The 21,743-nt window shown below is 48.2% G+C and overlaps 1 protein-coding gene across 1 annotated transcript; it reads right to left on the bottom strand.

The window, feature by feature from the left end:
* Positions 1 to 310: 310 nt before the first annotated feature.
* Positions 311 to 19,938, bottom strand: EPHX1 (epoxide hydrolase 1, microsomal (xenobiotic)). Its single transcript, XM_006898054.1, has 6 exons — positions 19,756 to 19,938; positions 15,958 to 16,138; positions 6,218 to 6,445; positions 5,500 to 5,629; positions 3,045 to 3,253; positions 311 to 423 (listed from the first exon to the last, which is right to left on the bottom strand). The coding sequence occupies exons 1-6, from the start codon at positions 19,936 to 19,938 to the stop codon at positions 311 to 313; spliced, it is 1,044 nt and encodes a 347-aa protein (XP_006898116.1).
* Positions 19,939 to 21,743: the final 1,805 nt, after the last annotated feature.

Genomic DNA, 21,743 nt, shown 5'->3' with positions numbered 1-21,743 from the left:
GGACCTGGGGGGAAAGGCCCTGCTCCTTCCTGGCCCTCAGGGCTCCCACATCCCAGGAGGGCTGCTTGGGTATCAGAGCATGAGAAGTTCAAGTCTTCCCTCCTAGTGCTGATCACCCTCCTGGGCAGCTTGGAGCAGATCACTAGACCTCTCTGCGCCTCAGCTTCTTCATCCATAAGGTACCAGCCACAGGTAGATGGAACTTCTAATCCATTTTCTCGATTAAACCTCCCACTCAATAAAGCAAACAGAGAAGAGAAGGACAGTGGCAAGTGAAGGAGGTGGCTGCCAAGTGGGGACAAGAGGAGTCTCACCTCTCTAGGCCTCCATCTTCCAGGTTCCGGAATTCCGAATTGGTCCAGGTGGAAAATTTCTCCAGAATATAGGCCGCCAGGCCCACAGGGGAGTCATTTAGGGCACACCCTGGGGGGAAGGAGTGAGGAAGGGGATCAGTCAGGCGCCCAGGGCCCTCCTCAGGGCTGAAGTGTGGTGCTGGTCCCAGGAAGTAGGCCATGGCAGGAAGCGTGTTTGCTGTGACCTAATTCTTGGGGTGCTTATGCATCTACCTCACTTTCTTAGGCCTCAGCCTCAAGACCCTCCAACTGATACAAGAGAATAATACTTCTTCATAGGCAGCTCTGGTGGTGAGGAGCAGTACTGCCAAGCTGAAGGTATGTGGTTCAAATCTACCAGCTGCTCCACAGTAGAAAGATGGGTAGTCTCCTCTGCTCCAGTTTATAGCCTCTAAAAAGCCTGCAGGAGGGTGGGCTATGGGTCAGTTCTAACTCATTATGTTTCAACAGTAATGGCAGCCACTGTCAGCCAGTGTCAATTTCTTGGCGACCCTTCACCACATTTCTGAGGCCATTGAACCTTTGCAGGAGGAGATGAGCTCAATTTTCTCTGGTGGGGCTTCTGGTAGATTCCATCTGCTGACCTTTCAGCAACATGTAATGCTCTTCCCCACTAGAGCACCTTACTGCATAGACAGCTTCCTTCAGACTGAATGGTCTACAACCCCGTGTTGTGAGGGCCAAGTGACAGATAAACATAAAAACTAATTTGAAAAGGCTTCTGGTGATGGATTTGTTTTGAGGGGGGTGGATGGGATGAAGGGGTTCTGTATACTGTAGTCAGTGATAAGTGAGATCCCATCCAAGAGTCCAAAGCAGGTTATCACTTAAGATGATGGGAAATATTGAGACAGGTGGTGGTGAAGGCTGAACAGGAGGCTGAGCAGAATGTGTCACTCAATTGTACAAGTTAGAGGATATTCTGTTCCATATATCTTTACAATAAACAAACAAATACATCTATCTATAAGCTAAAATAGTCCTCAATCATTAAAATTGTTTGGGGCAACACCAGAAAATCTCACAAACATGAAGTTGTGTGAGGGAAGCTAGACTCAGCGAGTTTATACTCTGCTTCCACTCATAAAAAGCAGGAAGAACAGAGGAACAGCAAGCGATCTGAGAAGCCTGGAGAACGTTCCATCCTGGGGTGGGAACTGCCTGGGAGGGAGCACGAACAAGGTGGGCTCTGGGCTACTGGGGTCACTTGTCTCTGACACCGCTACCGATTTGCAGGCCTCATCAATTCATGAAAGTCTATCAGCCACAAATGTCAGCAAGTTCTTCCGAGGCCAGGGAGGAGGAGGGAGGCCAGGGGAGGCTGGAGCTGATGGGCTCGTCAAGTTCTTTGGTTTTCGATTTTGGGATGATGATTACAGATTACTTTTCAAATCGGATTAGTTTTAGAAAGTGCTGTTGTTATTGTTACAGGCTGTCTCACAGATGTGAACAGAAGGCTGCCCCAACAGGGACACTGGCTCGAGCCTGTCGCAGATCTTGAGGGCGGTGCAGGCTGGCCAAGCCTCCAGTCTGCTGTTCACAGGGTCACTGTGTGGCTGACTCCACAGCACCTAACAACAACGACGTGGGTAAGGGATGCAGATGCCAACTCAGTCAGGAGCCAAACCAGCCTCTCCCCAGGAGAAGAGTGAGGTAATAGAACGCTTCTACAGCAATTGCAGATTCACTGTCTCAGAAAGCCTATGAGACAAGCAGAATCACTGAGGGTCAGGAGTAACTCCACACTCGTGAGCTGGGGTTATTCATTACTGAGCTAAATGAAGTCTTTGAATGTGCTCTTTCACACTGATGGATGAGAGTCATGGTTTATCTTTTAAAAGGAATTCGGCTTTAACTGGAAGCTGGTGATGAAAATGGCTTCTGGGTGTGCCACCACTGCTCAAGAACTTCTCCCTGGGGGTCCAGAGGTACGCTCCCCCTTCCTTTGCTAGAGACGACCCCACCGCCCCAGAGTTCCCAAGCTCCTTCCTCTCCACACTCCCAGCCCGCTGCTACTTGCTCGGGCCCAGAGGCAGGGAAAGCCCCCAAGAATATGGAACCAATTGAAGAGAATTGTTTGGCCTAGCCTAAGACTTTGATGCCCATTATATTCAAGCTTCATGCTGGGCAAGGTAGAGGGTCATTGAAGGAGAGGAAGACCCTCTGCGAGGTGGACTGACACATGACTGGAGCAATGGGCTCGAGTGAGTCAGGGACGATGAGGATGGCACAGGACAGGACAAGGCTCAGATCTGTTGTTCATAAGGCTGCTATGAGCTGTACCCCCTCAATGGCACCTAACAACAACAACAATCAGGAAAAACATAGGGAGCTCTGGTGGCCTAGTGGTAAGGAGCTGCACTGCCAATCCAAGGGCATACAGTTCAAATCCCCCAGCTGCTCTGTGGGAGAAGGATGGACAGTCTCCTCCCATGTGATTTGAACCTCTGAAAACCCACTGGAGGGTCAGCTATTAGTCAGTTCTGACTAGATGGTACATAACAAGAACATGGGGAAAAAATAGTTAAAGGTCAGGAGAACTGGGATTTTTCCACAGGGTTCCAGCCCAGTGACAGTGTTGTGGGGACAGGAGGGCTTCCCTCATTGCCTGTCCTATTGAATGGAGAGGATGTAAAACCCTTTCTGTGGGTGACAGGAACCAGAGCCAGCTCCAGCCCCGTGGCCACTCACCCACAGTGTCCGGCTTCGTGCACTGGATGTGCATGTAACCACTCTCCCTCATCACGCTGTTGAGAATCTTCTCCTTCAGGGGGTACAGCAGCTCAATGTCTCTCTCGGTGTGGCCAAAGAGCCACTGGAAGCGCCGTCCCAGCAGAAGGGTCAGGAAGTGGACATTGCTTAAGACGAAAGCCATGTTCAAGTGCAGGCCCTTCACATGCCTAATGGGAGAGAGGCGGGGTGGGGGGTGCAAAGTGAGGAAAGGGGAGCAAAGCGATGAGGAGGCACAGGCTGAGGGGCACGTGCCCCATCGTCTGGGGAGGAAGCCACAGCTGTCTGAAGGAGGAGGTGTGGGGAAGACGCAGAACCAGGACAACATTCCTGTCAGCGCTCTCCCATGCTTGGCCATCAGCAAGGACTGATCTTGACCTTCCCATCTCCGATGAGCAAGTGCCTGGGCCACCAGCTCTGGCTCACACCACCCAGGAGGACTCAAGTCCAAGTGACCCACAGACCCTCCCACCTGTCCCTGAGGCCCACGGCATCCTGCGCCAAGAGAAGAATCGTAGCAGGTCCCAAGTACTTGGCTGAAATCCTCCCCAGGTTACTGATTAACTTTCAATGTGTTTCAGAATTTGGGGTCCTTTCCCCTTCCCCTTTGAACTTTTTAATTAACTATTCCTGATGATTAACTTTCCCCCCATGTTAGATGGAGAAGAGATTGAGATTGTTAACAATTTTAGTTTGCTCAATTCCACAATGAACACTCTTGGCAGCAGCAGTCAGGAAATCAAAAGATGAATTGCATTAGGAAAATGTGCTATCAGGGACCTCTCCAGAGTGCTGAAGAACAATGATGTCAGTCTAGAGACTAAAGTATGCCTTGATCCAAGCCATGATCTTTGAAATTACTTGCTCTGCATCTGAGAGCTGGACAATGACCAAGAATGGCAGAAGAATCTTCGATGCCTTTAAGTTGTGGTGCTGGAGAAGAGTATTTCACATACCATGGACTGCCAAGACAACTAACTAAGAGGTCTGTCCTAGAGAAGGTGAAAGCAAGGTGCTCCTCCAAGACAAGGACTTTGAGACTCTGTCTCATATACTTTGGGCATGTAGCCAGGAGGGATCAGTCTTTGGAGAAGGACATCATGCTAGGAAGGGCGGAGGTGCAGCGTAGGAGGGAAGACCCTAGATGAATGAATTGACATAATAACTGGGGTATAATAAATGAGGCTAGGTGTGTCAGAGACAGTGGTATTGGCTCAGGATAGAGCAGAGTGCAGAGCTATTGGGCATAGGACCGCTATGATTTGTAGTCAACTGCATGGCACATAACATAAAAACAACGTATTCTCTCTTTTTTAACATTTTAATTCGCATTGACAGCTAAATATACATAGCTCCTTTGTGTCTTTTGAAAGGATCAACTTTACATGGACTATCTCATCCATCCTCAACTGCCCCTTCTAATGTCTCTTTAGAATGTGAACATCCAGACTCAAGCATTAGAGTTCTCATAAGAACTCGCAGGGGGAAACTTGAAAGGATCCATTCTAACAGCATCCTCATCCTTGTCCCAGCTTCATGTCTAACCATCAAAAGGCACATTACAGCTTTCCACCACAATTTCACTGATATTCTCCCAAGTTTCACTTCTGGAAGGGATATAGACAAGTTGAAATCTACTCTCCCGAGGGTAATAGTGGAAGTATTCAGGCAGCAAACTAATAGCAAGTGGGTAGTAGTTAAAAGCAGGTCTTCTCCTTGGTAAACGATTGAAATGAAGATACATTATAATTGCTGAGAACAGTAATGGCATCAAGATTTCAAGAAGTATAATCAGTGTCTTCTGCTTCTTTAAGATAAAATTCTTCCAGAGCAGAAGTTTTAAATTTCTGAGCACTGTCATTAATCTCAATGAAGAAGGGCCTACTCTGCATTTAGGAGGCTGGATGTCCATACGCAGACTGCCAGCTCTAGGGAAGACTTTCCTTCAGTACCTACAGGGCCAGCATTCCTAGGAGACTCCATACGCCTCAAGGAGCTTCCCAGCCCAGGGTCTGGCTCCAAAGGACATGCTCCACTTCTGGTCTTCTGGCTTGGCGGTACCTACGTCCTCCTTTGCTTATTGTTAACAATGTGATCACATGAGTTAGTTAAATTAGTAACATGGATAATTTGGCATAATATTGTTAAACCTCCATTTAAGATCAGAGGACACTAAAGTTAAGATCTTATACCGTATAAGAATGTATTTCTAAGCAAGTCTTTTTCAATTACTCCATTTATATTGTTAGAAAGTGTATGGGACAGTCACGTATCAGGATGTGAGACACTGTGACTCAGTCCGGTAACATCTGTGTGTCCACTGGTATGGCGGGGGCCCCCAGGCTCAAGCTCAGTGCCTGCTGATGCCACACAAAGGTGTGCCTACACATCCGTACACCCCAAATGGGACTCTCACCTGGGCACCATCTGGGCCATGTTGGTGCAGACCAAGGAGCCCCAGTCTCCACCTTGAACGTAGAACTCCTGGAAGTTGAGCCGCATCATCAGCTTGTAAAAGATCCTGGCCGTAGCCACCGTGTCTAAGCCTGGTGGTGAGGGGAAACAGCGAGGAGGTAAAGGGAGGAGTTCTAGGAATTCCTGGTGGAATTCCACAGGCGTGCCTCCAGGGGAGAGGGGGGAGCCTACCAATGGTTAGAAGGGACCCTGGCATCCAAGGGGCAAGATGGGATAACACCCCAGAGAGCTGTCTCCACAGAGGGAGCTGTGAGTGACCACCACTTCTCAGTAAGGCTGGGAGGGATGTCCTTGGCTCAGGCCAGCTTCGGGGAGGTAGCCACAAGCCCATTTACTACATCTATAATCTCATCACCCCAATGAGCTGGGAACAGTCTAGGTTCAGAGAAAACACTACCTGAGTTTAGAAATCATGACAATACAAGTCCAGGTCCCTACACCAGCCCTGAACTCCGCCTTCTACCTTCTTTATGTTCTAAAATGTGCTGGCCCCATTACATAATAAAAATGCTCCTGGCTGTCTCTGCACTCAAATTCCAGACCTCCTTCCCAGCATCCTCAGTGCCATGCCCTATCCTCCTGCGAGCAGAGGTGCCCGGTGGGAGAATCTTGCCCACACCGGGCAAGCACCAGGGCACGCAGCCTCTAGGAAACCTTACCCTTCTTAGAGGATGCCTGTGAGTAGCCGTAGCCCGGAATGGAAGGGCAGATGACTTCAAAGATGTGCTCGTCACTCAGGCCATGGTTCTTGGGGTTGGTTAGGAGAGGGATGATCTTATAAAACTCATAGAAAGAGCCAGGCCAGCCGTGCACCATGAGCAAGGGCTTCGGAGTACGTCCTGCAGGCACGTGTGGGGGCTTCACATGAATGAAGTGGATATCCAGGCCTGCGGAAAAGAACACAGAGAGGGCTCGGGGGCTGCAGTCCTGACCCGCGGCCCTCGGGGTGTCGTCAGGTGTCCACCCTCAGGCACAAGGACAATTCACCAATTCACGCTGCCTCTGTTGACACCTGTTGCCCTCATCAAGGTGCCCACGCTTGGTCTGCACATCAACCTGTAAGGGGGTACTGCTATGGCCGCATTTCTCAAAGGCATAAAGTGGGGGAGGTAGAGAAGCCAAGCCTGCCAAGTCAATTCTGACACATCCAGAAGTCTTCTTGCCAGTGGCCTTCACACAAGTGGGTGGCATTTGGTTCTGTTGAACCAGAGCCCACACATCGCCCTATGAACACTTTTCATGGCAGCCCTCTGCAGCGCCCTGCCCCCCCCCCCCCCCGGTAGTTCTGAACCTTCCACTTTCTGGTCAAAGGTTGACAGCAAACCATTTGTACATGCCCATTCTTTAAAAAGGGGGGGAGGGGCAAAGAAAATAAACAAGGGAACTAACATTTGGGGGAAACAGCAAAAAAACCGCTATGCAGTCAAGTCATTGTTGTTGTTGTTATGTGCCGTCGAGTCGCTTGCGACTCATAGCGACCCTATGTACAACAGCCCTAAACCCTGCTCTATCCTGTGCCAATCGCACTGTCTCTGACACTCCCATCCCAATTACCCCAGTCACTGAATCAATCTACCTCATAGAGGGTCTTCCCCTCCTGTGCCGTCCCTCTACTCTACCCAGCATGATGTCTCTCTCCAAAGACCTGTCTCTCCTTACAACATGTCCAAAGTATGTCAGGTGAAGCCCCAGAATCCTTGCCTCCAAGGAGCAGCCTGGTTTAACCCTCTCTAGGATGAATCTATTTGTTTTCTTGGCAGTCCATACATAGTACATTCAGTACTCTTCTCCAGCACCACAGCTCAAAGGCATCAATTCTCCTTCTATCCTCCCTAGTCATTGTCCAACTCTCTGATGCATAACAAGTGACTGCAAAAACCATGGCCTGTATCAGGCGGACCTTGATCTCCAGAGAGACACTGTTGCTCTTGAGTATTTTGGAGAGGTCCCTAACCACAGACTTTCCCATCGCAATACGTTTTTTGATTTCCTGGCTACTGGTGCCAAGAGTGTTGACTGTGGAGCCGAGCAAACTGAAGCTGTGAACAATCTCAATCTCTTCACCATCCATCCTGATGCTACCGATTGGTCCAGTGGTGAGAATTTTTGTCTTCTGGACATTGAGCCTCAGTCCATATTGAAGGCTGCAGTCCTTGACCCTCTGCAGTAAGTGCATGAGGTCCTCCTCAGTTTCAGCGAGCAGGGTTGTGTCATCTGCATAACACAGATTGTTGACAGATCGCCCACCAATCCTAACGCCACACTTCTCCTCATAGAGCCCTGCCTCTCGGATAATCTGCTCTGCATGCAGGTTAAAAAGGTATGGAGACAGGACACATCCCTGGCGTACACCCTTCCCAATTTTGAACCATGCAGTGTTGCCCTGCTCTGTTCTGACTACTGCCTCTTGGTCCAAGTATAGGTTTCGCATTAGCACGATTATATGTTCTGGGATTCCCATTCTTCCCAGAGTCAGCCACAGTTTGTTATGATCCACGCAGTCAAATGCCTTTGCATAATCAATGAAACACAGATAGACATTCTTCTGGTATTCTCTGCTTTCAGCCAAGATCCATCTAACATCAGCTACAATACCCCTAGTACCACGACCCCTTCTAACCCCAGCCTGGACTTCTGGCAGTTCTCTGCTGAGGTACTTGTTCCAGTCGTTTTTGGATAATCTTCAGTAGAATCTTGCTTGCATGTGAAATCAATGATATTGTTCTGTAGTTTGTTGTTTGTAGTATGTACAACTGTTGTTGTTAGGTGCCATCAAGTCAACTAGACACATGAAGAACAGTCATGAAGAACAGATGTGAACCTATCATGCGCCATCCTCGTCATTTCTGATACACTTGAGCCCATTGCTGCAGTCACTGTGTCAACCCATCTCATTGAGGGTCTTCTTCTCTTTCACCCTCCTTCCACCTTCCCAAGGCATGCTGTTGTTGAGGACCATGGAGTTAGAACTAACTTACAGTCGACACTGCAGTGGGTTTTCAGAGGCAGTAAATTTCGCAATAGGAAATTTCCAGGGAAGATCCCTTCCTAATAAGATGCTCAAAGGGTGTGAAATGAAGCTTTGCCATCCTTACCTCCCAGGTGCACTCTGGCTCCACTTTCTCCAAGACAGATCTGTTTCCTGTTTTGGCAGTTCATGGGATAGTCAATCCTCTTCCCTGACACCACAACGTAAAGGCAACAATGTTTCTTCTGTCATCCTTATTCATTGTCCACCTCTCAGACACACTGTTGCCATTTTTGTTGTTAGGTGCCATCAAGCTACCTATGACCCACAACAACCCTATGTTCAATAGCTCTAAAGCCTGCCATGTCCTGAGCCAGTCTCACTATCTCTGATGCATCTACCTCCACTACCCCCTTACTGGGTCAATCCATCTCATCTGGGGTCTTCCTCTCTTGTGCTCTACCTATACCTTTCCAAGAATAATGTCCTTTTTCAAGGACTGGTTCCTCCTGGCCTTGTGCCCAAGTATGTGAAATAGAGCTTCAAAATCCTTGCCTCCAAGAAGAAATTTGGTTTCATCCTCTCTAGGACAGAACTGTTTGTTCTCTTGGCAGTCCATAGTACATTCAATACTCTTCCCCAACATCGTAACTCAAAGACATCGATCCTTCTTTAATCATCCTTAGTTATTGTCCAGCTCTCTGACACATAACAAGTAATTGTAAAGACATTGGCTTAGATCAGGAACAGCTTAGTCCTTACTAATGTCCTTACTGATGTCCTTACTCTTCAGTACTCTGGAGAGGTCCCCGACAGCAGATTTTTCCCAGTGCAAGTCATCTTTAATTTTCTGACTGCTGGTGCCACAAGTGTTAACGGTGGAATCAAGCAAGCTGAAATTATTAACACTCTCAATCTCTTCTCCGTCTGTCATGATGCTGCCAATTGGCCCAGTGGTGAAAATCTTTGTTATCTTGATGTTGAATTTCAATTCATATTGAAGACAGCAGACACACAGCAAGTGATTAAAAAGACTATGTCTTGAATCAGACACACTTTAGTCTTCTGACAGCATTGCTCCTCAGTACTTTGGAAAGGTCCTTGACAGCAGACTTTTCCAATGCAGTACATTTTTTTTTATTTGTTTGTTTGTTTGTTTGTTTATTGATTGATTGATTGATTGATTGATTGATTGATTGATTGTTTTGTGTTTTATTTATTTAAGAAGTTCAGGCCTTGACTGCATATTTCCATAGTGGGTACAGGCGCTCTTTTTGCTGCTGCTTCTTGGTCTTCAGGTTCTCCTCATACTTGTTGAGCCTTCGGCGCAAGGCACATGTTTTCTTGGGCCGCAGATCCAGGGGTTTGTACTTCTTGCCCTTATAGCATTTTCTGAGGTTCTCCTTCCGAGTCTGGTTAATAACAGTGAGAACATGGGCAATGGATTTTCGGACAACTCGGATTTTGGATAGCTTAGAAGCCTGTCACTTTGGCGACGTGCAGCTGGGAAAGCTCCACCTTCAGATCGTCCTGCTGTTTTAACAGCTCCTCCTTCTTGCCGCAAAGGTCCCAAGCCTTGATTTTGGCCGTGGCTGAGCGATAGAACCTGGCTGCCTGCCACCTGATCCAAGCCCAAGAGAAAGAGCTATTTTTATGTCTTGACTACTGGTGCCAGGCGTGTTGATTGTGAATCTAAAGCAAGATGAAATTATGGACAAATTCAATCTTTCCTCCATTTATCATGATGTTGCCTGTTAGCCTGGTGATGAGGGGTTTTGTCTTCTTGACACTGAGATATAATCCATATCGCAGCAAACATTTAAAGTCCTCCTTACTTTCAGCAAACAAGGTTGTGTCTTCTGCATAATGCAGGTTGTTGATGGGTGTCCCTTCAATCCTGATGCCACATTCTTCTTCACGGAGTCCAAATTCTTGAAAGATTTGCTCAGCATACAGATTGAACAGGTATGGAGACAGAATACAATCCCGACACACATCTTTCCAGATTTTAAACCATGAATTGTTCTCTTGTTCTGTTTGGGCAACAGTTTTGTGGTCTAGGTATAACGGATTGTTTTTGGGATTTTTAACCAATTTAATGGGTGGAAAAAAATTCTATCTTGTTTTAATTAGCAGGTTTTGGAATCCTAACTAGACCACAGGCATTCAAACATTTGCTTGTTTGCAATCTTGGGATTTTTAAAACTGCCAATTAAAACGAGAGCATTTTTTTATCCATTAAACTGACAAAAAACCAAAATACAACAACAAAGGAAATCCAAACCAAAAACCAAAAACCAACCCACCAAAAACTCCAAGCCCAAAACTCACAAAACTACTTGGTGCTGGCACAGATCTTTAGGGAAATGGACACTTGGATGGAAATGAATCAAGAGAAAACGGGAGGCAAATGTCAGTTCTCAGAGTCCCGACCAATCGGACATCTCCTGAGTAACTAGATTTCTGCAGTGACGGTGGCCCCCTCCGCACTGTGGCCTCAAGGGCAGTGCGTCTGACGGTTCCTTTAGAAGCAGCAGCACTGATGGCCGAGTGGGACACTGCTCCCTTCGAACCCCAGAGCCTACTGCCCTATATGTAGTAATACCTTCATGAAGCATAGGATAAAAAAGCATGTAATGAGAGGGAGTCTCCCTGTCTCTCCTGTCCACTCCCCATCACCTGTTTTCTCGCCAGCTGTCGACAGTGGGGAACTCGACAGCTCCCAGAGGCCACTTTCTCAGCCACACAACAGACCCTGCAGTGAGCCGAACACCGTGAGCAAGCACTCCTCAGAACCACCAGCCGCACAGACACAGAGTTCAGGAGACACAGCGGGCCAGGAAAGGGCAAAAGGAAAGAGGAGAGCCAGGGAAGAGCAGGTCACAGTGAGGGGACGGCAGACGACATGGTACAGACGCTGGATGGAAAGAGTGTGCTCGGCAAAATGTCACACCACTACAAAATGTTAAATATAGGTAAGTAAGTGCAGTCCAGGCTCGATTCAGATTTCCTGTTTGCTCCCTAATGGCCTAGTTTTTGTTCAGGACCTGACACTCCACTTGGTCAAGACGTCCCCTTAGGCTCTGCTCGCTGGTTCCAGTTAGAAAACGTAATTTCAACAAAAATAGAACCAAACATGCATTCCATTTTGGAGCCAGGCTTCTCTCACTGAACAATATACCCCGGGCATCCTGTGCTGCTAAATTTGGCCCTATTCTAAAATCCATTTTTAGTGTTCAAATTCTGCCAAATTGTCCCTTGAGTTTAAAATGGAAAAAATGTGCGCATGTGCACGCACGCACGCACATGCGCACAGACACGCATGTGCATGCACCGGAGAATGGGGGCCTTCCCTTGCTCCTCCGAGAACTCACACTGTGGACAGCTGGGAAGAAAGGGTGACAGGGAGGGAGACAGGGAGACTCCTCTCACTGCACACTTTTTGAGTCTATACTTCATGAAGGTACTATTACATATTTTGGGGGAAATTACAAAGCAAAACAGAAATCTCCTGTTGTTCACCATGAAGTCAGAACTGACCCATAGCTGACCCTCCACTAGGTTTTTGTTGATGTTGTTGTTGTTATGTGCCATCAAGTCACCTGCTCACCTGCGACCCATTGCGACCCCATGTACAGCAGCTCTGAGCTCTGCCCTGTCCCAAGCCAATCTCATTAATTCCGACACAACTATTCCCATTGCCCCAGTCACTGTATCAATCCATCTCATCCAGGTCTTCCTCTCCTGCACTGTCCCTCCACCCTTCCAAGCATGATGTCCTTCTCCAAGGACTGGTCTCTCCTGGCCATGTGCCTAAAGTATGTCAGACAGAGCTTCAAAATCTTAGCCTTAAAGGAGAAACTAGGTTTCACCCTCTCCCAGACTGACCTACTTGTTTTCCTGGCAGTCCATAGTATGTTCAAGACTCTTCTCCAGCACCATAATTTGAAGACACCAATTCTTCTGTCATCCTTAGTCATTGTCCAGCTCTTTGATACATAGCAAGTAATTGTGAAGATCATGGCCTGGATTAGGTGCACCATAGTCTCTAGACTGACAGTGTAGCTTTTCAGTACTCAGAAGAGGTCCCTGACAGCAGACTTTCCCAACGCAATTTGTCTGCTGGTGTTGATTGTGGAGCCAAACAATTATTAAAAACCTCAATCTCTTCTCCATCCATCATGCCAATTGGCCCAGTGTTGAGACCCTTTGTCTTCTTGATGTTGAGCTTCAATCCATATTGATGACTACAGTCCTTGACCTTCTGCAGCAAACACTTCAGATCTTCCTCAGTTTAAGCAAGCAGGGTTGTGTCATTTGCAAGTCATAGGTTGTTAATGAGTCTTCTTCCAATCTTGATGCCACACTTATCCTCATACAGCCCTTCTCCCCTAATGATCTATTCTGCATATAGACTGAAAAGATATGGAAACAGGATGCATCCCTGATGTACTCCTTTCCTGATTTTGAACCATACAGTGTTTCTCTGTTCTGTTCTAATGACTGCTTCCTGGTCCAAGGATAGGTTTCACATAAACACAAGTGTTCTGGGATTCCCCTTTTCCTCAAGGTTAGCCACAATGTGCTGTGATCCATACAATCAAATACCTTTGGACAGTCAATGAAACACAGATAGACATTCTTCTGGTACTCTTTACTTTCTGCCAAGATCCATCTGACATTGGCAATATTGACTCTAGTGCCATGGCCTCTTCTAAAACCAGCTTGTATTTCTGGTAGTCACTTCTGGACAATCTTCAGCAGAATTTTGTTAGTGTGTGACATTATTGATATTATTTGATAATTTCCACATTCTGCCGGGTCACCTTTTTTTGGAATGGGAATAAATACGGATCTCTTCTAGTCAGTTGGCCAAGGAGTTGTCCTCCAGATTTCTTGGAACAACTTGGTAAGTACATCTAGGGAAGCATCTGTTTGTTGAAATACATCAATTGGTATTCTATTCCATCAATTCCTGGGGCTTTATTTTTTGCCAAATCCTTCAGAGCAGCTGGAACTTCCTCCTTCATCACCATAGCCTCTTATGTTGTTTCTTGAAATTCTTCCGTGTCAGTCAATTCTTTTTTGGTTTTAGAGGCAGTAAATTATACAAGAAAAGACTGTTCATCTTCCTCCCACAGAACAGCTAGTGGATTTGAACTGCAAGCCTTTGGGTTGGCAGTGCAATTCCTTACCACTAAGCTACCAGAGCTCTGTTAGGGGCTCTGATGACAGGAAACCCCTGTTGTTATGACTGTTAGGTGCCATCAAGTCAAGTATGATTCACTGCGACCCTATGAACAACCATCCTGAATGCTGTGCTATCCTGTGCCATCCTCATCATCTCTGACACACTAGAGCCCGTTGCTGAAGTCACTGTACCAATCCATTTTGTTGGGAGCGGGGGTCTTCCTCTCCTTCAGTGACCCTCCATCTTTCCAAGCATGTCATCCCTCTCCAGGGAACAGCCTCACCTGTCCAAAGTATGAAAGATGAAGCTTTGCTATCTTTGCCTCCAAGGAACACCCTTGCTGCACCTTTACCAAGACACACCTACTTGTCCAATTTGCCAGCCATAGGATGTTCAGTACTCTTCTCCAGTACAACCCACAGGCATCAATTCTTCTTCTGCCATCATTTTCATTGTCCAGCTCTCTGATACATAGCGGGTGATTGAGAAGACCATGGCTTGAATCAGGCACACCTTAGTCTTCAAACTCTTTGCTCTTCAGCATTTTGGAGACCCTGATAGCAGTCTTGCCCAATGCAATACTTCTTCTGACCTCCTGAACACTGGTACCAAAGGTGCTGATTGTAAGATGGACTCACTGACAGTTTCAGTCCTTTCTCCACTTATCATGATGTGGACTGTTGGTCCTGTAGTGAGACCTTTGTGTTCTGTTTGCTCCTCTTTCCTTCAGAGGAAGGAAACGCACTGTCCTTGGATGTCTCTATGTCTGTGGAGCTAGCCACTCTGAGCAGAGGCTGCTGGGACAGGAGCCCGGAAGCAGTGGATCCAGGAAGAAGACAGGCATGATGGGTGATGGGGTGAGGGCTATGGCAGAGGATCCCTTCAAAGTCAGAGAGTAGAGTCCAGAGAAAAACCATGGGCTAAAGACAGAAGGGGCAGGCTGCTAGCCTGGACCCTCTAGTTCTGACTGTGAAATGCCATGTCCCTGGGAAAGGACTCTGGGAATAACAACTCTGGGAAAATCCCTCCTCTTTGCAGGTCATGATGGGCCTGGACTCAGTCTGCGGCCTCTGGTGCCCCTTCAACTCTAAAACTCTCAGAGAAGACTTTGATTCCCTGCAATGGGAGGCCCAGGGCATCACAATGAAAAGCTCATCACAGAACAAGCCAACGAGTGACAAAAAGACTGTAAAGGTGAATCCAAGCAGGGGCCAGGTAGAGCCTGAGGGACCAGGAGCTGAGCAGTCAGAAGCAGGGACAGAGTGGACACCGGAAAGGTCAGCACATGGTACAGGAGAATGACAGCAAACAGAGGGCAGAGCCAGGTCTAGCACCAGCTCCAGGCTGAGCCCAGGCAAGTAGGAGTGTCGAAGACGTGCTGAACCGGCTCTTCTTGTGTGTCTGAGGCCATGAACCATCCGGGACAAGGTTGCCCATCTCTCTGTGCAGGGCCACCAGTGGACATGAACAGCCGGAGAAGGATGCCTTTGGGGTTTATCAGTGCTCCTCCCTACTGACTACACCCTCAGTAAGGTGTCCATGCAAATCTCAAGGTAAACCCCATAACTCAAATACATACTTTAAATCAGAACCCAAAGTCTAATCTGTTACTTGGAAAAAGCCGTTTCTTAAAGCGTTACAAATATTTTAAATTCCAAATGGGCATAACTTCAATATTAAAGAGGATCAGTATGGATTTAATCTTCTTACATTTCCATGTTCAATTCTAAATTTTTCTGGGGTTAAGGGGGGACGTTTCCTGTAAGGAATCCACTATTGCTGTAAAGTGCCGTCAAGCCAAGTACAAGTCATAGGCCCCCAGAATCGCTCCTAAGAACAGCTGTCTACTCTCGGGACCTCTGGGGCTGGGACTGAGCATTCTCTTTATACCTGGATGAAGTTACATCTTACACAGGGAGCCCAGGTGGCACAGTCCACAGGGCGTTGCACTGTTAACCCAAAGGCTGTGCCTCTGCTGGTTCAAATCCACCAGAAGCTCTGAGAAGACTGATGGGCACCCTCCTCCTGCAGTTACAGCCATGGAAATGCAATGGAGGATCAGTGAGGAGTCAGTTCTGATGTGTGGCCATGAGAGCGTGAGAACGAGCTTAGAGATATCCCAATCAGTGACCACGTAGCTGAATTCTGAGTCTCCCCAGCTTGGCCTACATCACATCCTACAAGAGGGCCGGGCCATTCCCACAGCACACGTCTGCCCAAGTGGGGGCACCCAAGCCTACCTTCAATCTTGGTCTTATAATGAGGGTATCGGTTGAGAATCTCCACCTGCTTCTTCCAGTCAAATTCATTCCTCCAGTAGGAGATGACTTTCTTCAAGTAGTTGGTGTTGAAGCCATAGTGGAAACAGCTGTCCTCCAAGGGCGGGCTTAACCGGGTCCTGTCAATCCTCAAGTATAGGTCCTGAGTGGGTCAGACAAAGCACAGGGAGTTTGTCTGTTTGTTTTCTGAGGACAGCAACCTTCCAGCCACTGCCCCAGCACTGGTAAAGGTTCACGGGAGGGAGCAGGAGGGGTGGATCTTATCTCCTCAACAGCGACCGTGAACAAAGTGGTGGTGGTGTTGTCAGATGCTGTTGAGTCCAGTATGACTCACAGCGAACTCATGAACAACAGATCCTAACTCTGTCCTGTCCTGTGCCGTCCTCACCATCCCGCCGCATCTGAGCCCACTAGCCAGACACTCCGTCGAACCTCATCGAGGCTTCTCTGTACTCTCAACCTCAGGTTGATTTTTCATCTTTCATTATTCAATGTATGAACAACACTGATCATTAATTTATCTAAGCTTATATAAAAGGGAGCTCTGGTGGCTTGGTGGTACAAAGCCGTGCTGCAATCCCAAAGGTATGTAGTTTAATCCACCAGCTGCTCCGCAGAAGAAGGATGGACGGTCTCCTTCCATGCAGTGAACTGCCTTGGGAAACGCATTAGGGAGGGGTGAGTCCCCACTCTGCGGTACACAACAACAACAGGAAGCTTATACAGAATGGTGAACACGCTCAGCTGGGACTGAAAGGCTGGAGGTCCCACCCAACCCCAGGCCACTCAGTGCCACTCTGAGACACCAGGAACGTCAGCCCCACGGCAGCCGCTCCGCGGTTATGGAGGGCAAACTGGGTTTGGGAAGGGCGAGATGTTATTGCTGTTGTTGTTGTTGTGGGATGGCAAGTCAGAACCAACTCACAGCTGACCCTCCAGTGGGTTCTCAAGAGGATGTAAATCACAATAGAGCAGACTGCCCATCTTTCTCCACGAAGCAGTTGTGGATTCAAACCGCCTGCCTTTGGGCTGACGGTGCAAGTCCTTACCACTAGGCCACCAGAGCTCCCTAACCCCTAAATAGTAAGCAGTTTAGGCATTGCAAGCTGCAATTCTACCCCTGTAGCATGAAATCAGCCACAGACAATATACATACAAATTAGTATATTAGTAGTCCAATAACACTTTATTCAACAAAACTTGAGTGTGATATAATTTACATGTTACAAAACATTTTTTCTTTCTTTTTTTTTAACCATGTAAAAAAAAGTAAAATCCATTCTGAGCACATGGTGAGCTGATACATAACCTGGAATCATAACTCAGTTTGGATAAAAATTATAAACCAGGAGAGAAGGTTCAAGAAGAATGAGCATTTGTGCTGTGGGCGAGACTGGCCCCAGAGGAGAAAATTCACATCTGCCGAGTAGCCTAAGCTTTCTGAGGATGACTTCCTCACATGTGCTTGCTTCAGGAACCCCTCAGGCACTTCAGAAATCCTGGCCTATGAGCCCACTAAAGGATTTATTCTGCAGGTTCAACTTTGGTCCTGAATAACAAGACCCAAGTCATCACTTGGGCTGTATTTTGGCTGAGAAGCTGCAATCCCACCCCCACTGTGTTGTTGTTGTTGTTGTTGTTAGGTGCCATCTACCGCATGACAGCAGATCTGAGCCCTGCCCTCCCTCACCTTCACAGTTCCTGACACATCTGAGCCCAGACACTGTGCCTACCCTGGATACACTACACAAAGCCCACATTTTAACAAGATCCTGAATGATTCTCTTGTCTTAAATGATATCTGTGTTGTTGCTATTTAGGCTATGTATATGTGACAACATTCTCATTCAATTGTGTCTCTGTAGCATTTAGTGACAAGGGTTGTGCTCTATGCTCTGAGCACCAGTGTTCTCCTCTTCAGAGCTGTTCCTCCCTCATTAATAATGCTCTGCCCCCAACGTTCCTGTCAAATCTTTCTGCATTATCAGGTGAAGGTGCCCTGGTAGTGCAGTGAGTTTAGTATTGTGCAGCAAACCAAAAAATCAAATGCATGAGCTACTCTTTGGGCAAAAGACAAAGCAAACAGCTTCTTTAAAGAGTTTCATCCTTGGAAGACCTAAGGGGCAGCTGTATTCTGTTCCTTCGAGTCACTGCGCATTGACATGGACTTAAAGGCTTGGTTGTCACTTTGATCCCACATCCATAGCTCTTAAAAGAGCAGAATGCTAGGGGAGCTCTGGTGGCCTAGTGGCAAGGAGCTCCAACTACAATCCCAGAGGCGCACGGTTCATATCCACCAGATGCTCTGCCGGGGAAGGAGGGACAATCTCCTCCTGTACCACCAGTCAGATCTGATTTGACGGTACACTCACACAAAAATAATAATAATAAAAAAATAAAATAAAAAAAGAGCAGAATGCTCAAGGCAGACAGCGTTTTACAAAATGCTAAAAAGCATCACTCTCAGTGGGAATCGAATAAAAAAAAACAGAGGATTTGGTTTTATTTTAGGCAAACTACTGATATTTGCCTGTGACACTGATGTGTCAAATGCGTTAATGGCTGGTTACCCAGTGCGGACAGAGAGTGGGGCAGAGCTCCCCATTAAAACAAGCTTGGAAGGAGGAGTGGCATCCACTTTCGTAACAGTTTGCCTCCGGAAACCCTATGAACCTGGAGAGAGGATGAAAGTCACCCAAGGGACAAGGACTCTCCTTCATAGGGTCGCTGTGAGTCACCTGCGACTCGATGGCACTTAACAACAACAACAACAACAACAACTGATATTTACGGGAGTTCTGGTGGCTTGATGGTAAGGAATTGTGCTGCCAACAGAAAGGTACGTGGTTCAAATCCACCAGCTGCTCTACAGGAAAATGATGGGCAGTCTCCTCCCGTGATTTACAGCCTCTGAAAACCCTCTGGAGGGTCAGCTGTGAGTCGGTTCCAACTCAGTGGCACATAACATTGTTATCTGAGAAGGACCTTCCTCATCTTCTAAACGCCGAGTACAAAGCCTGCTCACAGGTACTCAAGTAGCCACAGGACAAAGGAGAGAATGGACAGGGACTCTCCCAGACTCTGGTGCTGCTCAAGTCCACCTCCTCCACGAGGCTGTCCCCACGTCACCTGCCCGACCGCCCTGCAGCCCCCAGCCCAGTGTGGTGGGGCAGCAGTGGCTGTGGAGGAAGACAGGCCTGAGTGCCAGTCACTCTGCGAATCAGCGTGGTCAGTTTGGAGGATGGGATCTATGCCTCTGAGCTTCAGTTTCCACCCTGTGACAAGGGAACAGCCATCTCCTCTTCCACAGTCACTGCAGGGCCTGCAGGAAAGTGAGTGCACAGCAGGACTTACTGGACACTGGTCCTGCTCTCTTGCTGTTCTGGGGTTGCTGGTACCACCCTGTCTTCACTCCCATGAGCTGTCCCCTGAGGCTTCAGGAAGGGCCTGAAGTAGGGGACACCAGCTGCTTCCCACAAAGCAGGTCACTGTGTCCAGCTGTCACCCATCCTCCTGCAGGGGACACCACTCTGCAGAATCCAAATAATTAAGAGCAGACCCACAAGTTACAACTGACCTTCCAGCAGATTTTCAGAGGCAGTAAATTGCACAGGAGAAGACAGTCCATCTTTCCCCCTCAGAGCAGGTGGTGGACTTGAACCCTGTGTCTCTAGGTTGTCAGCACAGCTGAGAAGCCACAGAAGGGCCTCCCTGCCCACCTCTGTCCCCCTGTCTCTGTTGCCCGGGGAAAGGCCTTACTTTGATCTCCTCGTCTGAAGTCTCCACTTTGAAAGGGTGGATGCTCTCATCCTCCCCGGTGGTGGGCGGTGTCCCAGGCCCCCACCAGCCATGTTCGATGGGCAGCGTTTCTTCCTTGTCCCGGGAAACAAACCAGTAGATGGCAAAGCCCAGCACGGAGGCCAAGAGCAGTTCCAGCCACATGATTCCTGCACGAGGGAGAAACAAGGCCATCAGCAACTCAGCACACGGGGCGCACCCGACCAGGGCCAGATGGGCCGCTCAGGGACACTCACAAGCTCCGCCCAACCACCCATGGATGCATTTGGGAAGGAGAAGTAAAATCAAAGCATGTGAATGCTGTTGTTGTGTGCTGCCAAGTGGGAATGATTCAGAGCTGGCCCTCCAGGGGGTTTCAGAGGTGGTTAATCCCATGGGAGGAGACTGCTCTTCTTTCTCGGAGCAGCTGGTGGATTCAAACTGTGGACCTTTGGGTTGGCGGCACAGCTCCTTACCACTAGGCCACCAGAGCTCCCTAATAAAAGAATAATATGGAAAAATTAGGAAACAAAAAATAAAGGGGACAATCACCCATAATCTGACAGTTAAGCAACTGTTCACTGAATTGGAAAACATGAGCAGGGTTGGGTTTTAACTGCCTGGGAGGGAGGCCTGCACTTCCAGACCCTGGAGACTCGGAGGGAGGAGTGGCCTGCAGCCTGGCTCCTCTGAGGGGTCTGTCCTCAGGACACCCAACAGGTGGCCAGCCAGGTTCAGCTCAGGGGCATGTCAGGAAGCTTGGGCCCAGCCCCACCTTGGCTGGATCTTAATCCCTATTCGCCTGTCTCTTCTCAGAAGCAGGAGAAAGAGGAGCTGATCACCACATCGGGAAGATGGTGCTATGGGATTGTTCTCTGGTTTCTCATCTTCCTCGTTCCCAGGAATGGTGCCCAGAAACATGCCAGAGGTCAGGGGCGCGGTGCTGGCCACAGGCAGCCAGGACCCAGCAGGGGAAAATGCCAGCGAGGGGGCCCAGGCCCAGGCAGCACCACTGAGTCTGTTTTGGAAACAAACCCAGGGCAAGAGAAGGTTCCAGGATGAAAAATGCCAGTTGGTGATTCAGACTCACTGGCTGCACCATTGGAAAGCACGCAGCGGGCCTCCACAAACAGCTGTTGTGGTTGTACCATCAAGTTGGAGCCAACTTATGACTGACCCTCCAGCAGGTTTTCAGAGGCAGTAGGAGAAGACAGCCCATCTATCTCCCTCAGAGCAGGTGGTGGACTTGAACCCTGTGCCTCTAGGTTGTCAGCATAGCTCTTTACCATCAGCTAGAAAAGCACATTATTAATTGTCTCAGTGCTGATTTGCAAAGAGGTTCCAAGATCATTCACATTGTTGTTGTTACATACAGTCTAACTCATAGCTGACCCCCCCAGTGGGTTTTCAGAAGTAGTAAATTGGCTAAGAGGAAACTTCCCCTTTTTCTCCCACAGAGAAGCTGGTGCATTTGAACTGTCTACCCCTACACTGGAAGCACAGCTCCTCACCACAAGCCACCAGAGCGCTCTTCCATGAAGAGCCTTGAAGATGCTGCAGGGCAGCTCTACCCTGTGCTCTGGGATCCTTACGAGCCAGGACTGACCTGACGCAATGGAAATGGGTAGAGGACAGCCGGTCCGTGAGTGATGTGGTTAACACACTGCGCTCCTTACTAGTGGGTTGGAGGTCTGTGTCTAACGAGGTACCCTGCAAGAAAGGCCTGACAATCAACACTGGGGAGGTGCTGAAAAACCTCAGGAGCATCCTTGTACTCTGACACACAAGTTTTAATGACTCCATCACCTCCCTAGAAACTACACTCTGTCCACTTAAAGGGGTAGTGGGATGGATGAAATTCAGTAAAGAGAATGTCCACAAATTTCCAGAGAGGAAGTTCCCCCCTCTGATAAGATGGAGAAGGGACCAGGCTTGGTAGCATGTGAGGCAGACCCAGGTGAGGGCATGTG

The sequence above is a fragment of the Elephantulus edwardii genome, unplaced genomic scaffold (assembly GCF_000299155.1).
Source record: "Elephantulus edwardii isolate Elephantulus edwardi_28Jun2011 unplaced genomic scaffold, EleEdw1.0 scaffold00218, whole genome shotgun sequence".
Lineage (NCBI taxonomy): Eukaryota > Metazoa > Chordata > Mammalia > Macroscelidea > Macroscelididae > Elephantulus > Elephantulus edwardii.
The sequence above is the reverse complement of the archived record's forward strand: the minus strand, read 5'-3'. Positions and strand labels throughout refer to the sequence as shown.

Coding starts and splice junctions, on each gene's coding strand:
- EPHX1 (XM_006898054.1), bottom strand. CDS start 19,938: ATGTGGCTGGAACTGCTCTTGGCCTCCGTGCTGGGCTTTGCCATCTAC. Junction 6,446..15,957: donor TTATAAGACCAAGATTGAAG/GTAGGCTTGGGT, acceptor TCTTTTCCGCAG/GCCTGGATATCCACTTCATT. Junction 3,254..5,499: donor ATGGCCCAGATGGTGCCCAG/GTGAGAGTCCCA, acceptor CTCTCCCATTAG/GCATGTGAAGGGCCTGCACT.